General features: G+C 43.9%; 1 protein-coding gene across 1 annotated transcript in view; it reads right to left on the bottom strand.

Moving 5' to 3' along the window:
* SEC24B (SEC24 homolog B, COPII coat complex component) overlaps positions 1-26,707 on the bottom strand; it is a 335,324-nt gene that overhangs the window by 66,578 nt on the left and 242,039 nt on the right. The window contains 1 exon segment of the mRNA XM_029596557.1: positions 811-986. Coding sequence (XP_029452417.1) covers positions 811-986 — 176 coding nt within the window.

Below are 26,707 nucleotides of genomic sequence, written 5' to 3'. Positions count from 1 at the left end.
AGGTTGTTAAGACCAGGGTATTTCAGAGTTAAATAAGCTGTTGGTTTATTGGGATGTGAGTGTTAGTTATGTTATGAATGGGAGTGTAATGGTGTGGTTGTAATGATGGCAGGGTAAAGCATGATGTGTTGTGGTATGGGTGTGATTAACTGAGATTTAGGTGTGTTTAATTTTAATGTACTTATATTTATAGGATACATAGGTCCATTATAATCACAAAATAAAGGATTGGATTTCATTGAGTATTAGTTATATATGGTATTTATTGATTTACCTGCTGCCTTTCAGCCACTTAAGCAGCTAAATCCATGCCGGCTGAGAAACCAGCTAACAGACCAAGGTACTCATCTGAGGGACCACAGAAATCACCTCAGGAATTCTCAACTGAAGGAGGAACCTTTTGGTATTACTGCAAGACAGCGGGGCAATGTAATATCCTTAATTCTCTTTTTACATAATGAAGCAATCCCCAGTAGGGAGATGCATGTCCAACATCTGCTGGAGATGGAGAATACTGGGAGGCTGTCATCACTCCAGGGGTATATATATACTGTGTCATCAGTTTGCTCCATCACCATCTGCTGGTAGAGGTGCATAACCCACTTGTTCTGGATTCATCTGACTGGATGCTAAGAAATAGACATTTTTTTCTCACTGATACAAACTGGGAGAAAACTGCTTGGACAATTATTAAACAACCAAAATTTAAGACAAAAGTATTAGGGTAGAATGATGAAATAAAAACAGCTTCCTACAGTTATAAGTTGCAGTTTCTCAAAATCTGTTTGCATGAAAGGAAATTGGTCATACCTGTTTGAGAAGTGCTAGAATAAACAGAGGAAACAGCTTAAGGGAATTTGGTGCTATCACAGTGGTCTGCTGCAAGTTTGAGAGAGTTGAGCTATAGGCAGACAGTGAATCTATCACAGCATTCACTAAGGCATCTCTTGCATCTGGAAGACTCGATGAAACAGATCGATCAACAGCTGCAAAGTTAAAGTAGTGAAAATAGATCAAACAAGACTTCCTTGACCTTTATTTTATTAAGATATTATTATAGGGTCCTCAGCACCACAAAGGTCAAGTTCAGGATCAAAGAGAAAAGAAAATTATATAGCATAGAAATTCAATTTGATAGCACAAGTTGCCAAATTAAGAAGTAAAGTTTTAAAAGAATGAACTTAACATAATAAAAACCATCCTAATGGAAGCTAATCATCCTGGTTTAGGGCTTTTGATTGGCTTGCAACTTTGAAAAGCTTCTCTTCAACTTACAACAGATTTTAGCACTGCATTTTCACATGCTTGTTTGGCACCATTATCTTATGCTCAATATGGTAATCTTGTGCACTGGATTCCAATCTGCTACAACAAAGGAAACGAGTAAATTGCAATCATCAAACGGAAAATCTAATAAATACATTTTTATTACTAAAAATCTTATTTTACTAATCACCTGTCCATTGCTCTTGCTGCAATAGAAGAGACCCAGGCAGACAGTACCAAGTATTTTTTTGAAAATACATTTTATAAATTTGTTGTGATAAGTGAAATTCTGATAGTAGGTACTACAGAATTATGAGGCCTCTGAAGCATGGTGGCCATACGGCAATCTACTGGTGAAAATTGGTAGCTAACTCCAAGATTTTTTTTTTTTTTGGCCTGGCAATTTCCTCCTCTCCTTTGGGCTTCCAGCACAACTGGAACCAGACAAAGCAGAGTTGCTTATCTGTAACAGGTATTCTCCCAGGACAGCAGGGTGTTAGCCCTCACACATGGATGACATCATTGGATGGAGCCCAGCATGGAAAACTTATGTCAACATTTCTGGAACTTTGACTGTGATTATTGAGCATAGCCAGCATGCTGTATTCCATGCATCACGTGGGGTCCCTCTTCAGTCTCGTAACATAGAATTACGATAAAAATTAAACAAAAAATAGGAGAAACCCAACTCCGCGGGGTGGTGGGTGGGTTTTGTGAGGACTAACATCTTGCTGTCCTAGAACTCCACCTGTTACAGGTAGGCAACCTTGCTTTCTCCTAGGACAAGCAGGATGGTAGTCCTCACACACGGGTGAATCCCTAGCTACAGGCTGCTCCTCAACAAAAAAAGGGGACCAGCTAACACCAACCAGGTGCCAATGGGCACAACCACAGTGCTGTTGGTAACAGAGGGGGAGACAGCCTGAATCCAAACAATGGGCCCTAGGCAGGGAGGGTAGGGTTCTACATCTCAAAGAGACTCCGAAGGACAGACGCTGAACCAACTGTCACGTCAGCCATCCCTATACAGACAGTAGTGAGATGTGAATGTGTGGAGAGAACTCTACATTGCAGCCTTGCAGATCTCCTCCATGGGAACTGCTCACAAGTGGGCCACCGACGTTGCTATGGCTCTGACAGAATCAGCCTTGACATGATCCCCAAGATGCAGTCCTGCCTGGGCATAACAGAAGGAGATGAAATCTGCTAGCCAACTGGATAGTGTCTGTTTGGCAACAGCAACTCCCAATCCATTCCTATCAAAGGAAATGAAAAGTTGGGTGGACTGTCTATGGGATTTTGTCAGCTCCAGATAGAAGGCTAAGGCTCTCTTGCAATCCAAACTGTGCAGGGCTCATTCTCTTTGGTGCAAATGTGACCTGGGAAAGAATGTTGGCAGGACGATTGACTGTTTAAATGGAAATCAGTCACCACCTTAGGCAGGAACTTAGGGTGCGTAAGCAAGACCACCCCTATCATGATAAAACTTAGTGTAAGGTGGATAAGTCACTAAGGCCTGGAGCTCGCTGACCCTGCGCACTGAAGTAACCACCACCAAAAATATGACCTTCCAGGTCAGGTACTTCAAGTCACAGTAGTGCAGCATCTCAAAAGGATCTTTCATCAGCTGAACTAACACCATGATGAATTCCCAAGACACAGCGGGAGGCTTCAACTGAAGCACGCCCCGCATAAAGCGTTCAACTATCGGTTGTACAAAAATGAGCGTACCAACCACACCTTGGTGGTATGCGCCACTTGCACTGAGATAAACTGCAACTGAGCTGGTTTTCAAGCCAGTCTCCAATAGGTGTAGAAGGTAGTCAAGCACTTTTTGCGTGGGGTAGGAGAACGGATCTAGGACCTTCTGCTCACACCACACAGAAAACCTCCTCCACTTCAGTCTATAGGACTTTCTAATGGAAGGCTTTCTGGAAGCCACCAGGATCCAAGACACATCTTCAGAAAGATCGAGCGGCTGCAGGATTAACCTCTCAACATCCAGGCTGTGAGCAACAAGGCCTGCACTGATCTTGCAAGATGAGATCTGGGGAAGTCTCCAGACTGATTGATTTCCAGATGGTCAACTCCGGAAGGAGTGGAAACCAAATTTGTCTCAGCCAATGATGGGCTATGAGGATCATAGTCCCTCGGTTCTTGCGAAGTTTCAGGAGAGTCTTCGTGACTAGAGGAACCTGAGGATACTCATACAGAAGACCTCTGCCCCTATATCGGGCAAAAGTGTCTGGGGCTGGTTTGCCGTCTGACCCGTACAGGGAGCAGAACTGAGTCACCCTCCTGTGGAGTGGGACACGAACAATTCCACATCTGGGCTCCCCCAGAAGCAGAAGATTTGGTTCGCTACTCCCTGGTCCAGAGATCACTCGTGGGGTCTGAAGGCACGACTCAGTCTGTCTGCTATCACATTCTCCGTTATGGCCAGATATATGGCCCCGAGTACCATCCAGTGGGACAGGGCCCAGGACCAGATCTGGACTACTTCCCAGACCAGGAGGTATGACCCTGTGCCTTCCTGCTTGTTGACATATACATAGAAACTTGGCTGTCAGTTTGTATCAGGACAATTTTGCTGGACAGCCAATATCTGAAAGCCCATAGCGCGTACCTGACCACCCGGAGCTCCAGGAAGTTGATCTGACACCATGCTTCCTGGGCAGACCATAAGCCCTAGTTGCAGAGCCCCTCTACATGAGCTCCCCAAACCAAGGTGGACGCATCCGTGGTTAGGACAATTTGGGTAGGGCTTCACAAAAGTTTAGCCAATGTGACTCCATTTTAGCACTTGAAAATTCACACGACCCCAGAGGACAACCAATGTTGAGATTACTTACCTGATAATCTCCTTTTCCTTAGTGTATGCAGATGGACTCAAAACAAATGGGTATTGTGTGCTCGTGCTAGCAGTTGGAGACGGAACTGATGTCAGCACGGGTACATATACCCCCACAGGAAGTGTAGCAAATCAGTAATCTTCCTTGCAAAAGCTTTTATGGATATGGATTAATCAACAGGATTACCCTGACCAATTGATGGTAGCTGGAGACCGCCAGTGTACTCAGCTGGAAGGCGTCGATACCCGGCAGGGTGGATGCCCTATATAAGCAAACACGGCTTACCGTGAGACGGCGAATCCCCATGTATACCGGCAGCTGGGCGGGATGCTGAGTCCATCTGCATACACTAAGGAAAAGGAGATTATCAGGTAAGTAATCTCAACATTTCCTAGCGTGTAGCAGATGGACTCAAAACAAATGGGATGTACAAAAGCTACTCCCGGACTGGGCGGGAGGCTGCCCGAGGACCGTGTAGGATTGCCCTCGCAAATGCTGTGTCCTCCCGGGCCTGGACATCCAGACGGTAGAATCTGGAGAAGGTATGGAGGGAGGACCACGTCGCCGCTTTACATATCTCTGCAGGCGACAGCAGCTTAGCTTCTGCCCAAGAGGCCGATTGTGCTCTGGTAGAATGAGCCGTGACCTGTAGAGGCGGTGGTTTACCTGCCTCTATGTAGGCTGCCTTGATAACTTCTTTAATCCAGCGGGCGATGGTCGGCCGTGAGGCCGCTTCCCCTTGCTTCTTCCCGCTGTGCAGGACGAACAGGTGGTCCGTCTTTCGTACTGCTTCTGACCTTTCCAGGTATCTGGACAGCAGTCTGCCGATGTCGAGATGACGTAGTATTCGACCTTCTTCCAATTTCTTCAAACCTTTCGTGGTAGGCAAGGATATGGTTTGGTTGAGGTGAAAGTGTGAGACCACTTTGGGTAAAAAGGATGGAAATGTGCGAAGATGGATAGCTTCTGGAGTGATTCTGAGAAATGGATCACGGCAGGACAGTGCTTGTAGCTCTGAGATGCGGCGTGCTGAACATACGGCCAGCAAGAACACCATCTTCAAAGTTAACAAACGGAGAGACAGGCCTCGAAGGGGCCTGAAGGCGGATCCCGCTAGAAATTCCAATACTAGGTTGAGGTTCCACAAGGGCACTGGCCACTTCAGTGGCGGGTGAATGTGTTTGACTCCTTTCAGGAAACGTGAAACGTCTGGGTGTTTGGCAATGGAGTTGCCGTCACGCCTGGGACCGTAGCAAGACAGCGCTGCTACCTGTACCTTGATGGAGCTGAGGGACAGACCCTTCTGAAGTCCATCTTGTAGGAAGTCCAAAATAATAGGAATCTTCGCGGTATGTGAATTGGTGCCGTGAGAGTCGCACCAAGCTTCAAAAACTCTCCAGATCCTGATATATGTTAGTGATGTGGAGAATTTGCGTGCTCGGAGGAGTGTCTCTATAACCGGCTCCGAGTATCCCCTTTTCTTCAGTCGAGCCCTCTCAATGGCCAGACCGTAAGAGAGAATTGAGCCGGATCCTCGTGGAGGATGGGACCTTGCCGCAGCAGGTCCCTGTGTGGAGGCAGGGGTAGAGGGTTCCCTGCCAGTAGTCTTCTCATGTCTGCGTACCAGGGTTTTCTTGGCCAGTCCGGGGCCACTAGAAGAACTAGGCCTCTGTGTCTCTGAATCCTGTGTACAATGGCGCCCAGCAGGGGCCACGGAGGAAAGGCGTATAGCAGGATCCCTTGAGGCCATGGTTGTACCAGGGCATCGATCCCCTGGGCTCGAGGATCCCGCCTGCGGCTGAAATATCTGGGAACTTGAGCGTTGGACCTGTCCACTAATAGGTCCATGGCTGGCGTCCCCCAGCGATCCACAATTATCTGAAAAACTGTGGGTGACAGCTGCCACTCCCCCGGGTTTAAGCTTTCTCTGCTGAGGAAGTCGGCCGTCGTATTGTCCTTCCCGGCAATGTGGACGGCGGAGATGTCCTGAAGATTTGCTTCTGCCCAAATCATCAGGGGCGTTATTTCTAGGGACACTTGTTGGCTTCTGGTTCCGCCCTGTCGATTGATGTATGCCACTGTGGTGGCGTCTGACATTACTCTGACCGCTCTGTCGCGAAGTCTGTGGGCAAATCGCAGGCACGCAAGCCTGACTGCCCGTGCCTCTAGTCGGTTGATGTTCCACCTTGACTCTTCTCTGGTCCACCGCCCTTGGGTGGTGAGTTCCTCGCAGTGTGCTCCCCATCCGTTCAGGCTGGCATCTGTGGTGAGCAGAATCCAGGTTGGGGAGGACATTCTTGACCCCCGGCTCATGTGGCCGGGCTGCAACCACCATCGTAGCTGAGTCCGCACTCTGGCCGGCAGAGGGAGGTGTATGGTGTAGGTCCGCGATCATGGACTCCATCGAGATAGAAGGGCGCGTTGCAATGGTCTCATATGAGCCCGCGCCCAAGGCACCACTTCCAGAGTGGATGCCATGAGGCCGAGGACTTGTAGGTAATCCCGAGCTGTGGGCCGGCTGGCGCTCAGCAAGACCTGCAGGTGATTCCAGAGTTTTGACTGTCTCTTGGAGGTCAGACTGACCTTGTCGTCTTGGATGTCGAATTGGACCCCTAGGTATTCCAGCGACTGGGATGGCTGTAGGGAACTCTTCTGTATGTTGACTACCCATCCTAGGCTTTCCAGAAGAGCTATAACTCTGTTGGTTGCCCGGTGACTCTCCTCCGGTGACTTTGCCCTGATCAGCCAATCGTCCAGGTAGGGATGGACGAGAATTCCTTCCTTCCTGAGTGCTGCCGCCATTACTACTATGACCTTGGTAAAGATCCGCGGCGCCGTGGCTAACCCGAAGGGTAAAGCTCGGAACTGGAAGTGCTGATTCAGGACTTTGAAGCGTAGATAGCGCTGGTGATCCCGATGTATTGGGATATGCAAGTAGGCTTCTGACAGATCTAGGGAGGTGAGAAACTCCCCTGGCTGTACTGAATTCTTGACAGACCGCAGAGTTTCCATGCGAAAGCTGGGGACCGGTAGGTGTCGACTGACTGACTTGAGGTCCAGGATGGGCCTGAAAGTGCCCTCCTTCTTGGGTACTATGAAATAAATGGAATAATGCCCAGAATTTCTCTCTTCTGCAGGTACTGGGATTATGGCTTTTAGGGCCAGGAGCCTCTGTAAGGTCACTTCTAATGCCGCTTTCTTGATCGGCGAGCAAGGAGATTCCACAAACTTGTCCGGTGAAAGCTGAAGAAAATCCAGGTAATATCCTTCCCGGATGATGGCGAGGACCTACTGGTCCGAAGTGATCTCGACCCACCTGCGGTAGAAGAGGGTAAGCCTGCCCCTATGGCTGCTACCCTCGGATGGGTTGGCTGATTGTCATTGTGGGTTACGGCTGGGGCCGTAACCTGGGCCGGTTCTCTTCTTGGTGTGCTTAGCCCGAAAGGGCTGGTTCCTGGCCTGAGAACGAGGTGCTTGATAGCGAGTCCTGTAGGGGTTGAAGCGCTGCGAGTTTCTACCTCTGGATGGTCTAGAAACAGAACGCTGGCTCCTCCTTGACCTGTCTTCTGGTAGACGGGGTAATGGAGAGGCACCCCATTTAGTAGCCCAGTTCTCGAGGTCGCTGCTGAACAATAGGGAACCCTTAAAGGGCATTCTTGTGAGTCATGTCTTGGAGGACGAGTCGGCCGCCCAATTGCGTAGCCAAAGCTGTCTTCCTGGCTGCCACTGAGGAGGACACTCCCTTGGCTGCCGTACGGACGAGGTCGGAGGCTGCGTCAGTGAGAAATGCGAGAGCTGATTCCATGTCTTCTCCCAGGGTGTTGTTTCTTGCCTGTGATAAACAGGAGCGCGTCACCACGGTGCAGCAAGTCGCGATTCGAAGGGACATGGCTGCTACCTCAAAAGCTTGTTTCAGAATGGTGTCCATGCGTCGGTCATGCGTATCCTTGAGGGCCGCTCCCCCCTCCACCGGAATGGTGGTGCGCTTCACAATTGCGCTAACTATGGCGTCTACCCTGGGGCACGCCAGCAGCTCCTTGATGCCGGATCCAGAGGGTACATGCCAGACAAGGCCCGACCCCCTTTGAATGAGGCCTCCGGTGCCTTCCATTCCAGCTCGATTAGCTGCTGTGCTGCTAGTAGTAGGGGAAAGTGGTGAGCCGTTTGGTATAGGCCCTCTAGCAGGGGGTTCTTTTTAGGGTCCCCTGGGGGGTCCCTGGCCCGGAATGGCCAGCTCCGATAGGCATTGTGAGACCAGGCCTGGCAGATCTTCTTTCCGAAAGAAGCGTCTCATGGTCCGATATGGTTCTATCTCCGAGGGAAGTTCACTCTCCTCGGGGGGCTCCTCACTTACCTGGGAATAATCCGAATCCCCATAAGCGGGGCTGTCGGGTGGTGAGTGGCTGCGCCTAGGTCTCGAGGGTCCAGGGACCGGATCAGCCGGAACGGGAGGACCCATTCGAGGAGCAGACTGCATCTGGACAAAGGCGTGAATCCCCTTAAATAATTCCACCCAGGAAAGCGAAGCCGGATCCGGCCGCAGGGGTACCAGGTCTCTCGGGTTCCCTGGCTGCTCGCCGCGGCCTGCCAAGTCCGGTGTGGTCCCTGAGGAACCACTGGGCTGGGACCGGTCTTGTCCTGGAACTCCCAGGGCTTCCTCACATTGGGCACATAGGGAGTCTGCTTCCTCGCTCCTTGTGGCTCTGAGGTTGCATGCTGAGCAGAGGCTTAGAGCGTTCATGCCTGATTCTGGAGGTGCCGGGTCTGCGGACGCATGGGCTTTCTTATGCTCCATTCGCCTGAAATGCGGCGTCGCCCAACGATGTGCGCTTAACACGTGCTCTTAACAGCATGCGCCTAGAACGGGCGTCTTATAACGTGCGCCTATAAATGGGCGTCTCATAAATGTGCGCCTATCACGGGCATCTTATAACTGTGCGCCTATAAACGGGCGTCTTAGAAAGTGCGCGTATCCTAGTAGCGTGCGCTAACAACGTGCGCTTAGCAAGCAAAGTGCGCTTAATTGGAAAAGATGAGTAGGCAGGCAAAATGGCGACCTCCCAGGCGGGCGGCCTCGTAGGCAGGCCCAGTTAGTCCACACTTCCTTGGAGACCAAGTAAAGATGTACGCCTTACCTTGTCTTTGGCGGTCTCCGGCTGCGGGGGGAGAGGGGAATACCTTCACCGCCGCGCTTAAGGAAGTGCACCCGCTGCCTCTAGGCCGCGCCCGAACTCGTCTCGCTCGGGGGCCAAGCCGCGCCCAAGCCCTTCTCACTCGGGGGCTGGGTCCCTGCCGCAAACCGGCCACCGGACTGAGGCTCTTACCTCCGAAGGACCACGGAAGTCAGCTCGGGAAACTCAACTGGGTGAGTGACCGCCTGGTATCACAACAGGAGTGCGGGGCTCATCTTCAGTAGGTTTCTTCTATGAATTTAGTCGTTAGAATTTGGAAACACGCTCAGCGAGCGTGGGGTAGCTCCAAACTGCTTTGGAGACGGAAATTACTGATTTGCTACACTTCCTGTGGGGGTATATGTACCCGTGCTGACGTCAGATCAGTCTCCAACTGCTAGCACGAGCACACAATACCCATTTGTTTTGAGTCCATCTGCTACACGCTAGGAAAACCTAATTAGCAAGGGTGTAGTTCGCCTCTAACAATCCCTCCACTCACCATTCCTGTACTCCCACTGATCCCCTCTCTCAACCTCCATTCCCCTCCAGAGGGCCTCTCAACCTCTGCCCCCCTAGCTGATCCCCTCTTACATTCCCCAGTTCCTCTCCCCTTCCTAGCCTAGCCGCTCGCTCACTCACTCCAGCTTTTTAGATCCTCTCCACTGAGCTTCTCTGACCTCCAAGCCATTTTTGTAACCCCAATTGATCATCTGTCATCCCCTTCCTCTCTTTCTCATATACCTCCCCAGTTGATGCTCTCACCACAGCTCCTCTCTTTCATCTCACCTCTCACCTTCCACAGCCAATCCCATTCCCACTGATCCAACCCTCAAACCCTTCCTGTATCTTATCCCTCCCTTCAAACAGACCCCATCCAAACATACCCTTGACTAGGATCAGCAGCAACATTTTCCTTTGGGCCTCAGGTGATAAGTGGATGACAGCTAATGGGAAGAGAGGGCAGGCTGATGACAGGGACAACATTTTTCTCTTAGGTAAGTTCAGTGATGGGAGAGAATAGAGAAGAAGTGACAACCTGCACAGGCCTGTGCACACTCTGCCCACTCTTCCCCAATGGCTGGTCCAATGCCTGATGTTGATCTGTAACTGGCAGCAGCATTAGTAATGAAAGTCAGCACAAGATCTGTGAGCCAGTAAAAGTTCACAGGCCCTGCAGTGGCCCCAGTCCCTTCTCATACATGGCTTCCTGTTAGTGGAAACTCAAGTGAGGGCGGGACCATTGCAGGACTTGAGAGTGCATGCTAGCTCAAAGATCCCATGCTCATTTCCACTACTTCTGCTGCTGGTGATGTCTGGAGAGGACTGCCCTTTAAGGCATTTGTGACCCCATTTGGGGTCCCGGCCCACAGTTTGGGAGCTCTGATTTACAGATCTTATTGTTGCAACATTGGGATACGCAGTATTTCCGATAATGATAAATATACTAACTGCCAGGAAACTGTACAATCCATCTGTGCCACCATATTATCTGCAGATAATGCTGTTGAAGGACAGATAAATATTAGTAGAAAGATCTCATCGCTTTCTGGGAAAGATTCAGCCTAAGTGAGTCAGGGATATTGTGGCTTGTTTACATAATTTTGCAATCAAAGAAGAGGTCATAGAAAAGGCTCGTTCTATGGGATCCATTTCTTGGTATGGGATGAATATTGATATCTTCAAATATTTATCACCACAAACTTTGCAAAAAAAAAAGATTTGAAATCTGCCTTAAGAGCTGAAAATATTCAATATAGATGGTTGTATCCTTTTGGTATCACCTTCAGCATTTATAATAAGCTACATAAAGCTTATTCTGCTTCTGAGGCTTCATTGATTTTAACCAAAGCTGAAGTTACCATTAAACAGGCTATGCTGGATTTTAAACCTAAGCCAAGAAGAAAAACTTCCAGAAGAGTGGGAAAGGGAGATAAAAGGTTGCACAGGAACTCTGATAGGGATGTCCCTGATACTGTGTCTCTAGTTGGAGGTCTTTGTTGAGGATCTGAAGCCTTCTTTTTTCCAGGATGGGCTCTTCTGCAAACTCTTATATGGAGCTATGAGACACACAGACTAAATAATATAGTTTAATGTTCAATGAAGCTGATCACTTAAGTTCTTTAGCCTGTTTGAGCAGGAGTTGAGACTACTTTTCTTTGCAGGAACAGTTAGTGTTGGTGGGTGGTGAGACATCCTTACTCCACAATGGAGTGTGCAGAAATTCATGCACTCGGGTCTATAATTCAGAGAGCGTGGGGGGGGGGGAGAGGGGGGATTTGATAGGGGATACTGGCAATATTGAGTCTGAGATTTTGTGAAATGATTGTTTTCTACGTTTTTGTGGGAATCCCTACTGTTTTGAATGGGGATGGAACCCAGAGGATAATTTTTAACAAATTAATAAGGTCATTTATCAAAATGCTATAAGACATTTTCGCATGTGTTACGCACCTTTAATGCATGCGATAGCACCATAACGTATGGTGCGATGCAAATCCGAAAAAGAGGAGAAGTTAGGGGTGGGAGTGGGCTGGGTTTACCATTTTGCGAAGCCCTATCGCACGGCTTTAATGCTGATTTTAGCTACACCTTTTTCAGTAGCGTTAAGCTGTGTGATAGGTTGCATTAAGGCTTTATCACATTTTGTGATGTGTTCTCAAATGCCTGTTTTAGTAGTTTTGAAGCTCCTGGAGCACCAGCCTAGCTATCCAGGGGAGAGGGGGGGGGGGGGAGACAGAGAGAGAGAAAAGGGGGGGGGAGGGAGAGAGAGAGAGAGAGAGAGAAGAGACTGACTAGCCATAATGCCTTAACACTAGATAGGTATTTATATCTCTATGGGAGGCCCATCTAGTAACTCGAGATGAGGTTTAGGTATTAAACTAAACTCAAAATTCAAGAAAACCTAAAAACATTAAAAAAAGAATTAAAAACTTGGTTGTTCAGCAAAGCATATCAAACCACCCAAAGAATCAACTAATCATCACCGCCCTCCATTACAACCTCATGATTAAATGAATATCAGCACAACTATACTTTTCTAAAATAAGAATGAACTCGTTTTGATCTTAAGCATGAATTTGTTTACTACTAAGCCTAATAACATGTTATGTTTTTACACCCCTTGTCAACCTCTTTATCGTTATAACCTTATTTTGTATACCGTTATGATGGCGTTATTTTGACGTTTCCGAATGACGGTATATAAAATTTGTTAAATAAATAAATAGTATAGGGGTTAGGGGCCACTTTGACATTCAAAGTGAGACGTACAAACAGAACAGTGCTCTCTTGTGAAGATTTGATGACCTGATATTTGTGCAATGTTCTTTCAACCTAGCTTGATGGACTCTCTACCTGGGTAACATCAAGCTAGGTTGAGAAAACATTGCACAAATATCATCTTTGAGTGAGTTTCCTCACTCCGAAGGTCTTCAAATCTTCACAAGAGAGCACTGTTCTGTTCGTACGTCTCACTTTGAATGTCAAAGTGGCCCCTAACCCCTATATTAATACCGAAACCTCACCTCGAGTTACTAGGTGGGCCTACCATAGAGATATAAATACATATCTAGTGTTAGGGCATTATGGCTAGTCTCTCTCTCCCTCCCTCCCTTCCCCCAGTGGATGTATGTAGGCAATATCACAATTCTGGCACATCTCAAAGTGTGACAAAGTTATCACAATTTGCAGTAACTTAGCGCTTCGCATAGTTATTAGCACAAATTGTGATAAACTTCCTATTACCATAAAACACGCCCCTTTTTCTATCGCATGCAATATTTAGTGCATTTTGATAAATCTAGGCCTAAGATTTTGAGTATTTGTTCATGCTTTGGAACTCTTGAATGTATATGTGAAAATATTTGGTTTACTCTTCTCCTTTCTGGGAACATTTCATTATTACATTTATTTCTTATGGCTCTTAAACGGGTATCCATTAACATTAAAGGCTTAAACTCCCGTTTAAATGAAATATGCTCTTTAAAGAGGCACTGAGATTAAGTGCAGATATTCTATTTGATAAGGAACACATCTGCATATAAAGCAGGGGTGGGCAATTCCGGTCCTCGAGGGCCACAAACCAGTCAGGTTTTCAGGATATCCCTAATGAATATGCATAAAAGAGATTTCTATGCACTCTGCCTCAGCTGTATGCAAATCTCCATTATGCATATTCATTAGGGGTATCCTGAAAACCTGACTGGTTTGCGGCCCTCGAGGACCAGAATTGCCCACCCATGATATAAAGGATGAGAATTTACTAAACTCCAAAAGTTTTCCTAAAATGTATTAGCATCTAGCACAGTAAAAAATAAATATGGCGGTGTGGGAATTTTAATCTCCAGAAATATGTGTGCTGATTTTTTATAACTCAGAAAAGATATAGAGGGATGCTATATTTTACTTAAAATGGTTATTGCTGAAGAGATATTTACATTGGTAAATGTATATGGTCCAAACAGTGACCAAGGATCCTTTTTTCAAATGCTTTCAGATCTTACTGCTATTAAAGCAATAGGTTCAGTGATATTTGGAAGAGATTTTAATATCACGTTAAACCCATTGATTGATAACTCCCATAGGAGTTGATAACACTTTGAAAAAACATGTGCCTGCCTTAAAAAGTTAATTGCCGCAACAGGGATTATTGATGTCTGGAGATGACAACATAATGCAGAGAGACTATACTTTTCATTCTAGACCCTCATAATTCTTATTCCCACATTGATTTTTTCCTAGTGGATAAGCTTCTAGTTTCTAAAGTTCAGGAAACTAATATTGGTATTATAACATGGCCAGACCATGCTCCTACCTCATTTAAATTTTTGTTGACTAGTAATGACAATAGAAAGTGTTTCTGAAGGCTTAATGATGCTTAACTGACAGAGATTGTCAAGAATAGGTTTATGACTCTGACTGATGAATATTTACAAATCAATGATAATGGTGAAGTTAATGCAGTAACCATTTGGGAAAGCCTTAAGGCGTTTGTAAGGGGGTCATCTGATCTCATGGTCCAGCTATAAAAAAAAAGAAACATTCAAAGGAGCAATTAGAATTGGGACAAACTATTAAAGGCCTAGAATTAAAGCATAAATTGACTTGTGATGCTAATTGCCTAGTTTCAGACAGAGCTCCTGATAAACAAATTACTTAAAGTGGAGGAAATTGCACATCAATTGAACCTTGTGAAACAAACTTATTTTGCATCTGGAAATAAAGCTGGTTGGTTACTGGTGTGTAAACTTAAGATGTAAAGAGCTCAAAATCATATTCTTAAAATCAAGGATGCTCAAGAATCTATGGTTTTCATCTCATTATTGATTAGAAACAGTTTTATACAATTTTATGGGGCTTTATATCATAATGACTGATCCAATTGGATAAGGTGGATCAATATCTGGCTACTGTAACATTACCTAGTTTAGAGCCTAAGCATAATCAATTTCTTCACATAAAAATCTCAGAAGCTTTAAAGGTTTAAAACTTGGAAAAGCACCAGGAGTTTATGGTTTTATAGCTAAATTTTATAAGAATTTTGAACCCATTTTAAAAAACCTCTTGAAAGAAATTTTTAATTTGCTTTTGGGGACAGTTAGTTTATCTAGAGCTTCAAACCTGGTAGGGTTAACCGTTTTGTCTAAACCTGGGAAGGATTGTCCCTTTGTGGATTTTATCGTCCAAAATCCTTGCTAAATTTAGATCTTAAGTTGTTGACTAAGATTTTGGCTAATAGGCTGTGGGTTTTTTTCCCCTTGACATTGGTGCATAAAGACCAGTCTGGATTTATTCTGGGCAGGATGGCGGCGGATAACGTGGGTAGGGTATTAAATTTAATTTGGTGAGCCATACATAAGAAAATCCCTTCATTGCCGTTGGCTATAGACGCTGAAAAAGCATTTGATAGGGTCCATTGAGATTTTCTGTTTAAGATTCTTGAGAAATTTGGTTTGGGATATAATTTTATTATATGGGTTCTTAGATTATATTCTTCTCTGGAAGCCTGCATTCAAAATAATGGGGGTTATTCCAACAATCTCCAAGTAGGTAGGGGTACTCGCCAAGGTTGCCCACTATCATCTTTAATTTTTGCCTTGGTTATGGAGCCCTTTGCTGAATACTTCCAAAAACATCAGGAAATAATGGGTATAGGAGCAGGGGAAACTGAGTATAAGATTTTGTTGTTTGCTGATGATGTCTTATTTACTATCAAGTGACCCGGACAAAGGCATGGTTTAATGGAACAAAGTCAGAATGGTTTTACCCAAGGCAAGTCTTGCTTCACAAATCTGCTTCACTTTTTTGAAGGGATTAATAAACATGTAGATAAAGGTGAACCAGTAGATGTTAAGTGTATCTGGATTTTCAGAAGGCATTTGACAAAGTCCCTCATGAGAGGCTTCTAGGAAAATTAAAAAGTCATGGGATAGATGGTGATGTCCTTTCGTGGATGACAAACTGGTTAAAAGACAGGAAACAGAGTAGCATTAAATGGACAATTTTCTCAGTGGAGGGAGGTGGGCAGTGGAGTGTTTCAGGGATCTATATTGGAACCTGTGCTTTTCAATATATTTATAAAAGATCTGGAAAGGAATAAGACGCACGAGGTAATCAAATTTGCAGATGATACAAAATTATTCAGAGTGATTAAATCACAAGCAGATTGTGATAAATTGCAGGAGGACCTTGTGAGACTGAAAAACTGGGAATTCAAATGGCAGATGAAATTTAATGTGGATAAGTGCAAGGTGATGCAATTAGGGAAAAATAACCCATGCTATAGTTACACGATATTAGGTTCCATATTAGGAGCTACCACCCAGGAAAGAGATCTAGGTGTCATGGTGGATAATACATTGAAATCGTCAGCTCAGTGGGCTGCGGCAGTCAAAAAAGCAAAAGGAATGTTGGGAATTATTAGGAAGGGAATGATGAATAAGACGGAAAATGTCATAATGCCTCTGTATTCCTCCATGGTGAGACTGCACCTTGAATAATGTGTACAATTCTGGCCGCCACATCTCAAAAAAGATATAGTTGTGATGGAGAAGGTACAGAGAAGGGCGACCAAAATGATAAAGGGAATGGAACAGCTCCCCTATGAGGAAAGACTAAAGAGGTTAGGACTTTGCAGCTTGGAGAAGAGATGGCTGAGGGGGGATATGATAGAGGTCTTTAAAATCATGAGAGGTCTAGAACGGGTAAATGTGAATCAGTTATTTACTTTTTCGGATAACAGAAGGATTAGGGGGCACTTTATGCAGTTAGCATGTAGCACATTTAAAACTAATCGGAGAAAGTTCTTTTTCGCTCAATGCAAAATTAAGCTCTGGAATTTGTTGCCAGGGGATGTGGTTAGTACTGTTAGTGTAGCTGCGTTTAAAAAAGGTTTGGATAAGTTCTTGGTGGAGAAGTCCATTACCTGCTATTAATCAAATACAAATGCAAAGCAAAAGGGTGAAGTGGATAACAAAAGTCAGCTAAATAAGATACAAAAGGAGTCCATGAAAAGCAGTAACCTGAACGAGAAAAGCTGGAAAGCTATGAGCACAAATGCTCATAGTTTGGGCAATACAATACTAGGTCTGCAAGCCCTAATGGTAGAGGCGGACTTGGACATTATTGCTGTCATGGAGATGTGGTTCACAGAATCTCATGATTGGGATACGGACATACCGGGTTATAACTTGTTAAGGAAGGACAGAGAGGACAGAAAAGGGGGAGGAGTGGCTCTTTATGTCAAAAACAATATCCAAGCATCTGAGCTGCAAGGAAGATGGGGCAAAGAAGCAGCATTATGGGCCATCCTAAAAAAAGATGATGGGGCATCCATTTTTATTGGAGTGGTTTACAGGCCTCCAAATCAAATGGAAGAACTTGACAGAGATCTGGCTGAAGACATCCAAAAGATGGGAAAGAAGGGAGAAGTGGTGATTGTTGGAGATTTTAATCTGCTCGATGTAGACTGGAAAATCCCTTCTGCAGAATCTAACAGTAGTAGAGAGATAGTGGATGCCCTGCAAGGGGCTCTGTTCAAACAAATGGTAATGGAACCCACGAGAGAGGGAGCTATTCTCGATTAAGTGCTCACTAACAGAGATAATGTCTCTAATGTCCGGGTGGGTGCTCACCTCAGCACCAGAGATCATTAAACAGTATGGTTTCATATCACAAATAGGATACGGAAAAGTCACACGAAGACCCGAGTTTTGCAGTTCAAAAACACGGACCTTGTTGAAATGGGGAAGTACCTGGAGGAAGAACAAGAAGGCTGGGAGAAAATGAGAGATGTGGAACAACAGTGGGCCAAACTAAAAGGAGTAATTACCAAGGCAACTAATCATATGTTAGAAAAGTAAAGAAAAGCAAGAGAAAAATGAAACCTATTTGGTTCTCAAAGGAGGTGGCTGATAAAATAAAAGCTAAAAGAACAGCGTTTAAGAAATATAAAGGATCCCAAAGGGAGGATCACAAGGAAGAATATCTGGTGGAACTGAGGGAGATGAAGAAAATAATCAAGAAAGCAAAAAGTCAAGCGGAAGAAAGGATTGCCAAAGAGGTAAAGCAAGGTGACAAAACATTTTTCAGATACATCAGAGAAAGGAGAAAAGTCCAAGGTGGTATAATGAACATGAAAGGTGAAAAGAAACAATATGTGGAGAGAGACGAAATGGCAGAAATATTAAATGAATACTTCAGTTCGGTGTTTACTAAAGAGGACCCTGGAGAAGGACCGTCGCTGGTTAACAAGAAACTGGAGGGGAGTGGAGAAGATGAAACTCCGTTTACAAAAAGAATGTATGGGAAGAGCTAGGAAAACTGAAAGTGGACAAAGCCATGGGGCCTGATGAGGTTCATCCCAGGATACTGAGGGAGCTCAGAGATGTGCTGGCAGGTCTGCTGCGTGACCTATTCAATAGATCCCTAGAAACAGGAGTGGTGCCGAGCAACTGGAGAAGAGAGGTGGTGGTCCAGCTTCACAAGAGAGTGGGAGCAGAGAGGAGGCTGGAAACTACAGACCGGTTAGCCTCACCTCAATGGTGGGAAAAGTAATGGAGTCGCTGCTGAAAGAAAGAATAGTGAACTATCTACAGTCAGAAGAATTGCTGGACCAGAGGCAGCATGGATTCACCAGGGAAAGGTCCTGTCAGAGAAATCTGATTTACTTTTTTGATTTGGTGACTAGGGAATTGGATCAAGGAAGAGCGCTTGATGTCATCTACTTGGAATTCAGCAAAGCTTTTGATACGGTCCTGCACAGGAGGCTTGTGAATAAAATGAGAAGCTTAGGAGTGATTGCCAAGGTGGTGGCCTGGATTGCAAACTGGTTGATGGACAGAAGACAATGTGTGATGATAAATGGAACCTACTCTGAAGAGAGAGCGGTGTTAAGTGGAGTGCCGCAAGGATCGGTGTTGGGACCAGTCCGGTTCAATATCTTTGCAAGCAACATTGCGGACGGGATAGAAGGTAAAGTTTGTCTTTTTGCGGATGATACTAAGATCTGCAACAGAGTGGACGCGCCGGAAGAAGTGGAGAGAATGAGACGAGATTTAAGGAAGCTGGAAGAGTGGTCGAAGATATGGCAGCTGAGATTCAATTCCAAGAAGTGCAGAGTCATGCATATGGTGTGTGGAAATCCGAAAGAACTGTATTGCACGGAGCAGGAGAGAGACCTTGTGGGGATAGCGTCTAACGACCTGAAGTCGGCGAAACAATGTGACAAAAGCCAGACAAAAGCCAGAAGAATGTGGCTGCATAGAGAGAGGAATATCTAGTAAGAGAAAGGAAGTGATGATCCCCTTTGTAGAGGGCCTTGGTGAGGCCTCACCTGGAGTCCTCTGTTCAGTTTTGGAGACCGTATCTCCAAAGGGACTGAGAAAGGATGGAGGTTGTCCAGAGAAAGGCGACCAAAAAGGTGTATGGTCTTCATAAAATGACTTATGAGAAGAGATTGAAGAACCTAAATATGTATTCCCTGGAGGAGAGGAGGAGCAGGGGTAATATGATACATACTTTCAGATACTTGAAAGGTTTTAATGATCCATAGTCAACAACAAACCTTTTCCGTTGGAAAAAAAATCAGTAGAACTAGGGGTCACGATTTAAAACTCCAAGGAGGAAGACTCAGAACCAATGTCAGGAAGTATTTCTTCATGGAGAGGGTGGTGGATGCCTGGAATGCTCTTCCGGGGGAAGTGGTGAAGACTAAAACTGTGAAGGTTTTCAAAAGGGGCATGGGATAAACACTGTGGATCCATAAAAGCTAGAGGATGGGAATGAAGAGAAAAGCCATGGGAGTGGCTTGCTGGAATGGTGGCCACTACCTGGTGATTACACCCTTACTCAATAAACCTTCACATGGTTAATGCAACTCCAACACTGCTCTCTGCTTCAACGGCAAGGGGAAATGTGGAAAAGAGGATTTGCATTCAGACAACCAACAAGGACTGAACTACACAGTCTGAGTAAACAAATAAGAGTGCTTGTTGCAGCGGTTACTACCCTAAACCAAATAAGCCTGATACTTTACTTTGAATGCATATACAGCGTTGCTCTCTGCTTCAACAGCAGGGGGAAAATGTGGAAAAGAGCATTTACATTCAGACAACAACCAACAAGGCATTGATCTATGCAGTCTGGGTAAACAAGCATCGGGGTAACTTGCTTGATGCGGCAGTTACTACCCTTAACCATTAAGCCTTATGCTTCACCTTTGGTGCAACTCCAACATTACTCTCTGCATCAATGGGGGTGGCAGAAAATTTGAATCAAACAGTTTCTAACAAGGGCCCTGAACTTGGTGATCGGTGAAACAGATAAGTATGGGAAAATAAGTGTGAGAGCTTGCTGGGCAGACTGGATGGGTCGATTGCTCTTTTTCTGCAGTCATTTCTATGTTTCTAGGTAAGCTGACTTAGAAAATAGCCACTGCTATTACTAGGATCAGTAGCATGGGATAGACAGTTTTTAGGTACTTGCCAGCTACTTATATAGCCTGGATTGGCCACTGTTGGAAACAGGATGCTGGGCTTGATGGACCCCTGTTCTGACCCAGTATGGCATGTTCTTATGTTCTTTGACAAGTCTTATAAGGGAAATTAAATATGGGGCAGTCTCTGGCTTTAAAATAAACATGGATAAATCTGAGATATTAGATGTATCTTTAAGTGGTAAATTAGTTACCATCCTGAAATCACAGTTCTATTTAAGTCGGCAAGAGCGAGCTTAAAATATTTAGGAGTACATATTTGTGTTATTTCTGAGGCTCTGTTTTCGCTGAATTATTCCTCTATGATGTTTGCGGTTTTTTGAGATCAGGATATATGGGAATGGTATGATTTTTCATGATTTGGAAGAATTGTCACTATTAAGATGAATGTTCTTCCTAGGTTTTCTTATCTTTTTCAAGCATTGCCTATTTCTATCTCTGACATCTTTCTTAAAAAACACAGAAATCAGTTTTTAGCTTTATCTGGAGAAGACTTCCGAGAATTGTAGAGAAAGTTTTATACTTACCCAAAGTTCTAGGGTGCCGAATTTAAAAAAATATTTTGTAGCAGCTCCGTTGAGGAGTGTAGTAGATTGACATTTACAATATACTTCTAAACCCTGGACAGGTGTGGAGCACTCTATTGTGAGAGAGGTTCCAATTAAGTCACAGTTTTGGGCTCCTTAGAAATGTAGAGTCTTAGTGGACTATGTTTCCCCATATACTAAACTCACATTTACAATTTGGGATACATGGAAAACTATGTTGGAGGGGGAGAGAGAGCCTTTTTTCAAAACTCCTTTATGCTTTAATAAGAGTTTTCCTCCTGGTATTGATTCTATTGATTTTATCAGGTGGGAGGTCGTAGGGATACGGTCTTTGGAACAATTTTGGAATAACTTGCCTTTGGATTTTGCAGTATTGAAAAATAAAAAGAATCTTGAAGATAGAGATTTAAATCCTTATATTCAGATATCTCATTATATGAAATCTGCACATAATTGCTTGGCACTTTCTAAAGGCAAATGCTTTATGGAAGAGCTGCGCGATAACAATGGCAGGATTAGAGGTACAATGTAAAAAATGCATCAGATTCTGATTGGTGGGTCTATATCTAAGCCGAAACACACACACTATCATGGGAAATGGATTTAGGAGCAGCTTTGGAACAGGATATGTAGGATTTTTGTTTTACATCAATTAGTAAAAGTTCTATTTCCTTACTTCTTAAAGGAAATGGCTATAAAGTTCTATTCCGGTGGTACTAAACGCCGGTTCGACTTCATAGAATATGTTAATTCTATAGCCCCAAATTGTTGGAGGCAATGCGGAATGGTGGGATCTATGTTCCATATTTGGTGGAAATGTTCTAAAGTGTCCAGTATCTGGGATGATATAATTGAATATGTTAAATTGTTGACTCAGCAGATTATCCCTAAGGATCCCAAGTAATTTTTACAAGGTATTCTGGACCCTGATATTTCAGACTTGGATCAGGGGTAAATAGTACAAGTTTTATTAGCAGCTAGAGTTTCCTGACCCCTATGGGAGTAGTGTGTAAAAGGTTATATGATATATATTTTCTTAATCACTTTACTGCCTTGAGACCAGATAGTCTCGGGAAATTTAACAAGAAATGGGATTCGTATATCAAATGTTTGAAAGCAAAACAATTTATTTTTGTACAATTTCTGAGAATTAACAGTTGCATTATTCTAGAGTATTGCTAGAATGGATGGAGGTGGGAAGGGGATACATATCTGAGAAAATTTAAAAATTGTACCATAAGTTACTGTATCAGCCCAAGGGTGGGTATCTCTCTTTTGTATTGTATGCTATTATGGTCAATAAACAAATTGAAAAAAAAAAAAGAAAGGATGGATGTTTCATATGCACAAGGTGTGTCAAATCTAACTAAGGATGTACAGAAAACTTTTCATCCTATAAGACATGTGGAAAGGGCAAGCTGAGATTGTAAACTCTGAAGGCAATGGGATTTTAAGTCAGACTCCAACATGCAAAGGAGATATTAAGGCCTTTTTTGCGTGAGGCAAGAAAACAGGGTCACAGCTTTCACACTGAATGGAGAATCCTTTTCATTTGAAATTCAATAACTTTCTGATGAATTGATTGCATGTGGCCAACAGAACTTGAGATATATCTTTGATCACAAAATAACTTGCCAATTTCTGTCCTTTTACAATCCAGGTATTGCGAGATTACGGATAGGAAATGGAGTGGCAGAGAATGCCCAGGATCTGAAAGATTAGAACTGTCAAAATTCCTAATGCCTGCAGGCTCTACTACGGCTGTCTCCAGAGGGACAGTGAAGATATTTATTCTGGCCAATACTAGGCAATGACAAAACCCTTCTTTTCCTTTGAGAATGACTTAGTAAGGGTATCACTGAATGAAGAAAACAACAGTAATCAAAGCATTCTCATTTCCACCTGACAGAGAAAACTGGTTACCTTTCATTTCAGGAAAAGATCTGCCACTCCCCGATTCCAAGACTACTTGACTTTCTCTGACAGATCACATGACCCAATGTGAGTATAAGGATATTTATAATTGAAAAATTCCAGTGATAATTAGCTTGTAGTTGTCATTGACAATGTGAACAGCAGCAGCAATGAGAACAAAGATGAAGTTCATAGCGTGGTTGTTGATCAGGCATTACATCCTCCTGATTCCTAGTCCATATCCGCACTATCACTTTCTTTCACTTTATTCACATTTCTGTGCATTTGAGACCTTGAACATAATGTGGGATAACCACTTTAGCACACTTGATCCACTGAATAGGAAGTAGTAAACTGTAGGGCATCCCAGTTGTATCTCAATACCAATGCTCATGTTTTCAAGCAAGTTAGATTCTTATCAATTTAGTTTGCATGGAGGTGAATCCTATTTATTAGTCTAGTACCCTACACGGAAAATGGCCTTATAAAATCATGTCTGTATGTTGGCCCCCTCTGTAACTTCTCCCCACCCAATAACTTTTGAACCATTCATTAAATGTCATTAAAATTTCTGCCAAAAATAGAACATCCAGTAACTCCCAGCTCACATCCCTACACATAGAATTTTCTTTTGGTTTTATTTACCTTAGTTTTCTATAAGGAAACAGGTCAGTTCAGTTGCAATCTTAGGGAAGTCATATCACATGATGATATCACTGGGTATTTCTAAACCTGCCCTGACATTAACACTTACAGGTTCCCGAGTACTTTGAAAATAGATTTTAAAAAGCCAGTTTCCCTATAGGAAATGAAACCAAAAACCCTAGAGAATTAAATTGTTGAGAAATTACAATGGCTAAATAGGAAAGTGAAAATTTTCTCAACTATACTAACTTGTAAAAAAAAATAAAATAAAATATGGTGAATTTTAAACTTATCTGTTAATTTCCTTTCCTGTAGCCATGCCAGACCAGTCCAAATAAGTAGGTTATATCCCCCCTGCCAGCAGATGGAGACAGCAAGTAAAAAAAGGTCATTTCTGACTTTGTTCCCCCATAAGGGCCTGGTGCTTCCTTCAGCATCCTATATCAAAGCTAAAACAACTGAAGGCAATTGTTTTGGTTTCCAAATCACCACCACAACCAAATTCTCATGTAGCCAAGAAACTTCCCTCCATAGACTTTAGCCCAGGAATTAGACAGTCCCTACACACCAAGGTCATGATTAGACCAAATACTTTCAAAATGTGCAACATAATCGCTGCTAGCTTTCTAAACTTGTCAGACAATCTTTGATCGTTGTGGTTTCTCTCTAAGTGGGTTCTGGACTGGTCTGGCAAGACTAAAGGAAAGGAAATTTACAGATAAATTTAAATTTCACCTTCCTTATCATCCATGCCAAACTAGTCCAAACAAGTGAGATGTATCAAAGCTTCACCCAGACTGGGTGGGAGGAAGCCACAATATCTCTCAGGACTTCTGAATCCAAGGTGTGGCTTTTCCCAGCCTGCATACCCACATCAAGATCCTTAGAGCAGGGATCAACAGAGACAAATGCACTGCCCTGCCATTATCCTCTGGAAAGACACGCTCTGATTCTGCCTACAAGGAATCCTATACTCTCATCAAGTGGGCTTAACAGCCCACTCAGACCTACAAACTCTTGTGGGAGCAGGCCAAAGCTCTCATCTCCTTGATCCTTTCCGATATCAATGCCTTAGAAATCACTGTACTTTAATAAAACACATCAGAGATCTATCTAAGAAAAAACTGGTCACCTACAAATATCTCAAAGATAATCTATAACAGACTTGAGAATGGCTGTCCCTGTCCTGGCTTACATTGCTCTACTTTCTCACTGTCATAAGTGAGAAAAGCCTGATTCCGACAGAAGTGAAACACTACCCTTTGAAGTGGGATAGGATTGGGCTCAGATAATTTTAATGAAAAAGGTAACAAAGGTCAAAAAGGAGACTGACTTTAACAGACTCAAAAGAGATGCCTATGAGGCTTGCAAGGAAGGAAGGACAGATCTCTTCAAACTAAAAACTTAGGTTCCAAATTGAGTAGATTTTCCACAACAGCAGACTTGCATTCTTGATTCCCTAGAAGAAAGCATACCATCTGAGAGAGTAGCGAGACAGCTTTCGTGACTGTGTCCCTTCTAGCAAGACAGAGCCAGTCTCTGCTCTCCGAGAGATTTGCCAATAATGCTTTCGTCCCAGGCTCCTTCAGAAGACTGAAGCAATGGATCCCTCTAACGGAAATATGGCATCCTTCATAAACTGAACTTAAACAGGCTCCAAACTCTAATTTCGGTCCAATAATGGTCCTCTTTCATGCCACTGAGGCTGTAACCCTGACACTACTTATCCTCATTATATAGCCTGGTTCTCAAAATAGCCAAAGTTGTAAACCTTAGAAGATCCCTTCCATCCTTTTACACCCTAGAAGAATCTTGACTAGGAGAAAAGAGTGAAGGATAACCTCTGCTTGCATTTTCAGAACTTGGTCTAGGGAATGTGCAGGCGCCTGATGGGAACACACACAGAAGACTGGATACTGGTCATGGTTCTACAAGGATATTCAAACCCCCACTCCTGCTTTCATTTTTTGGCTAACTTGCTTGCCTTGGGGCTTTGCTGGGCTAATCTGAAATCCACTCATATTGGTGCCCCACCTCACTGCTAAAAGAGAAGAGCCTGTTCCCACCAGTTCTTACAATTTTGGGATCTCAAGCATGTCAGCTCAAAACATTTGTCTGTATGATGAAAATGTTGACCATGTGAGCTGCTGCTACATACTGCATGGGAACTCCATCCCAGACCAAATCTGAACTCTCTTACCAGGGTACCTGAGAGCTACTAGATTCCCTAAGCTTGTTCACATCAGCTAATGGAATTAAACTGACTGCTTTCGATACTTAAACTCTTCATGCAAATATTGAAATTAAGATTATCCCACCATATTATGACCCACTAGATCATATATTAAACTGACTGCAACCACTCGAGCTGCCTTTTCCTGAGCTACAGGCCACAATTTCTGGAGTGGTAGATGGCTGGCTCTGGCCCTTGCCCTATATTTGGATCCACTGGTTCTCCTGCCTCATTTCAACTGACCTGGATTATACATTTCCTCCTAACCTATAAAGCACATGCCTACAGTGGAAAATAATTTTGAAAGACTGCAAGTCCATAAACCGCTATTAAGCAACAGGGAATAGCCACTACTTGTTACATTAGTAGCATGGGATCTATTTAATGTTTGGGTACTTTACTTATGACATGGATTGGCCACTGTTGGGAGATAGGATACTGGGTTTGATGGACAGAGTATGACATATCTATGTTCTTATGCAAATCCATTCCTGCAGGAGACAACTATGAAAAGCCACCTGCTCAGGCTACTCCTAACCTCTCAATAGACAGGGAAAGTAGCCTGGATTTATTTGTTTGATATGATTGACTGCTAATCAATCAAAGTTACCAAAATTCTTGCAGCACTGGACTACTGGATATCACATAAGAACATAAGAAAATGCCATACTGGGTCAGACCAAGGGTCCATCAAGCCCAGCATCCTGTTTCCAACAGTGGCCAATCCAGACCATAAGAACCTAGCAAGTAGCCAAAAACTAAGTCTATTCCATGTTACCATTGCTAATGGCAGTGGCTATTCTCTAAGTGAACTTAATAGCAGGTAATGGACTTCTTCTCCAAGAACTTATCCAATCCTTTTTTAAACACAGCTATACTAACTGCACTAACCACATCTTCTGGCAACAAATTCCAGAGTTTAATTGTGCGCTGAGTGAAAAAGAACTTTCTCCGATTAGTTTTAAATGTGCCACATGCTAACTTCATGGAGTGCCCCCTAGTCTTTCTATTATCCGAAAGAGTAAAAAACCGATTCACATCTACCCGCTCTAGACTTCTCATGATTTTAAATAGCTCTATCA

Source organism: Rhinatrema bivittatum, chromosome 1 (genome assembly GCF_901001135.1).
Source record: "Rhinatrema bivittatum chromosome 1, aRhiBiv1.1, whole genome shotgun sequence".
NCBI lineage: Eukaryota > Metazoa > Chordata > Amphibia > Gymnophiona > Rhinatrematidae > Rhinatrema > Rhinatrema bivittatum.
Note: the sequence above shows the minus strand (reverse complement) of the source record. Positions and strands in the feature narration are given on the sequence as shown.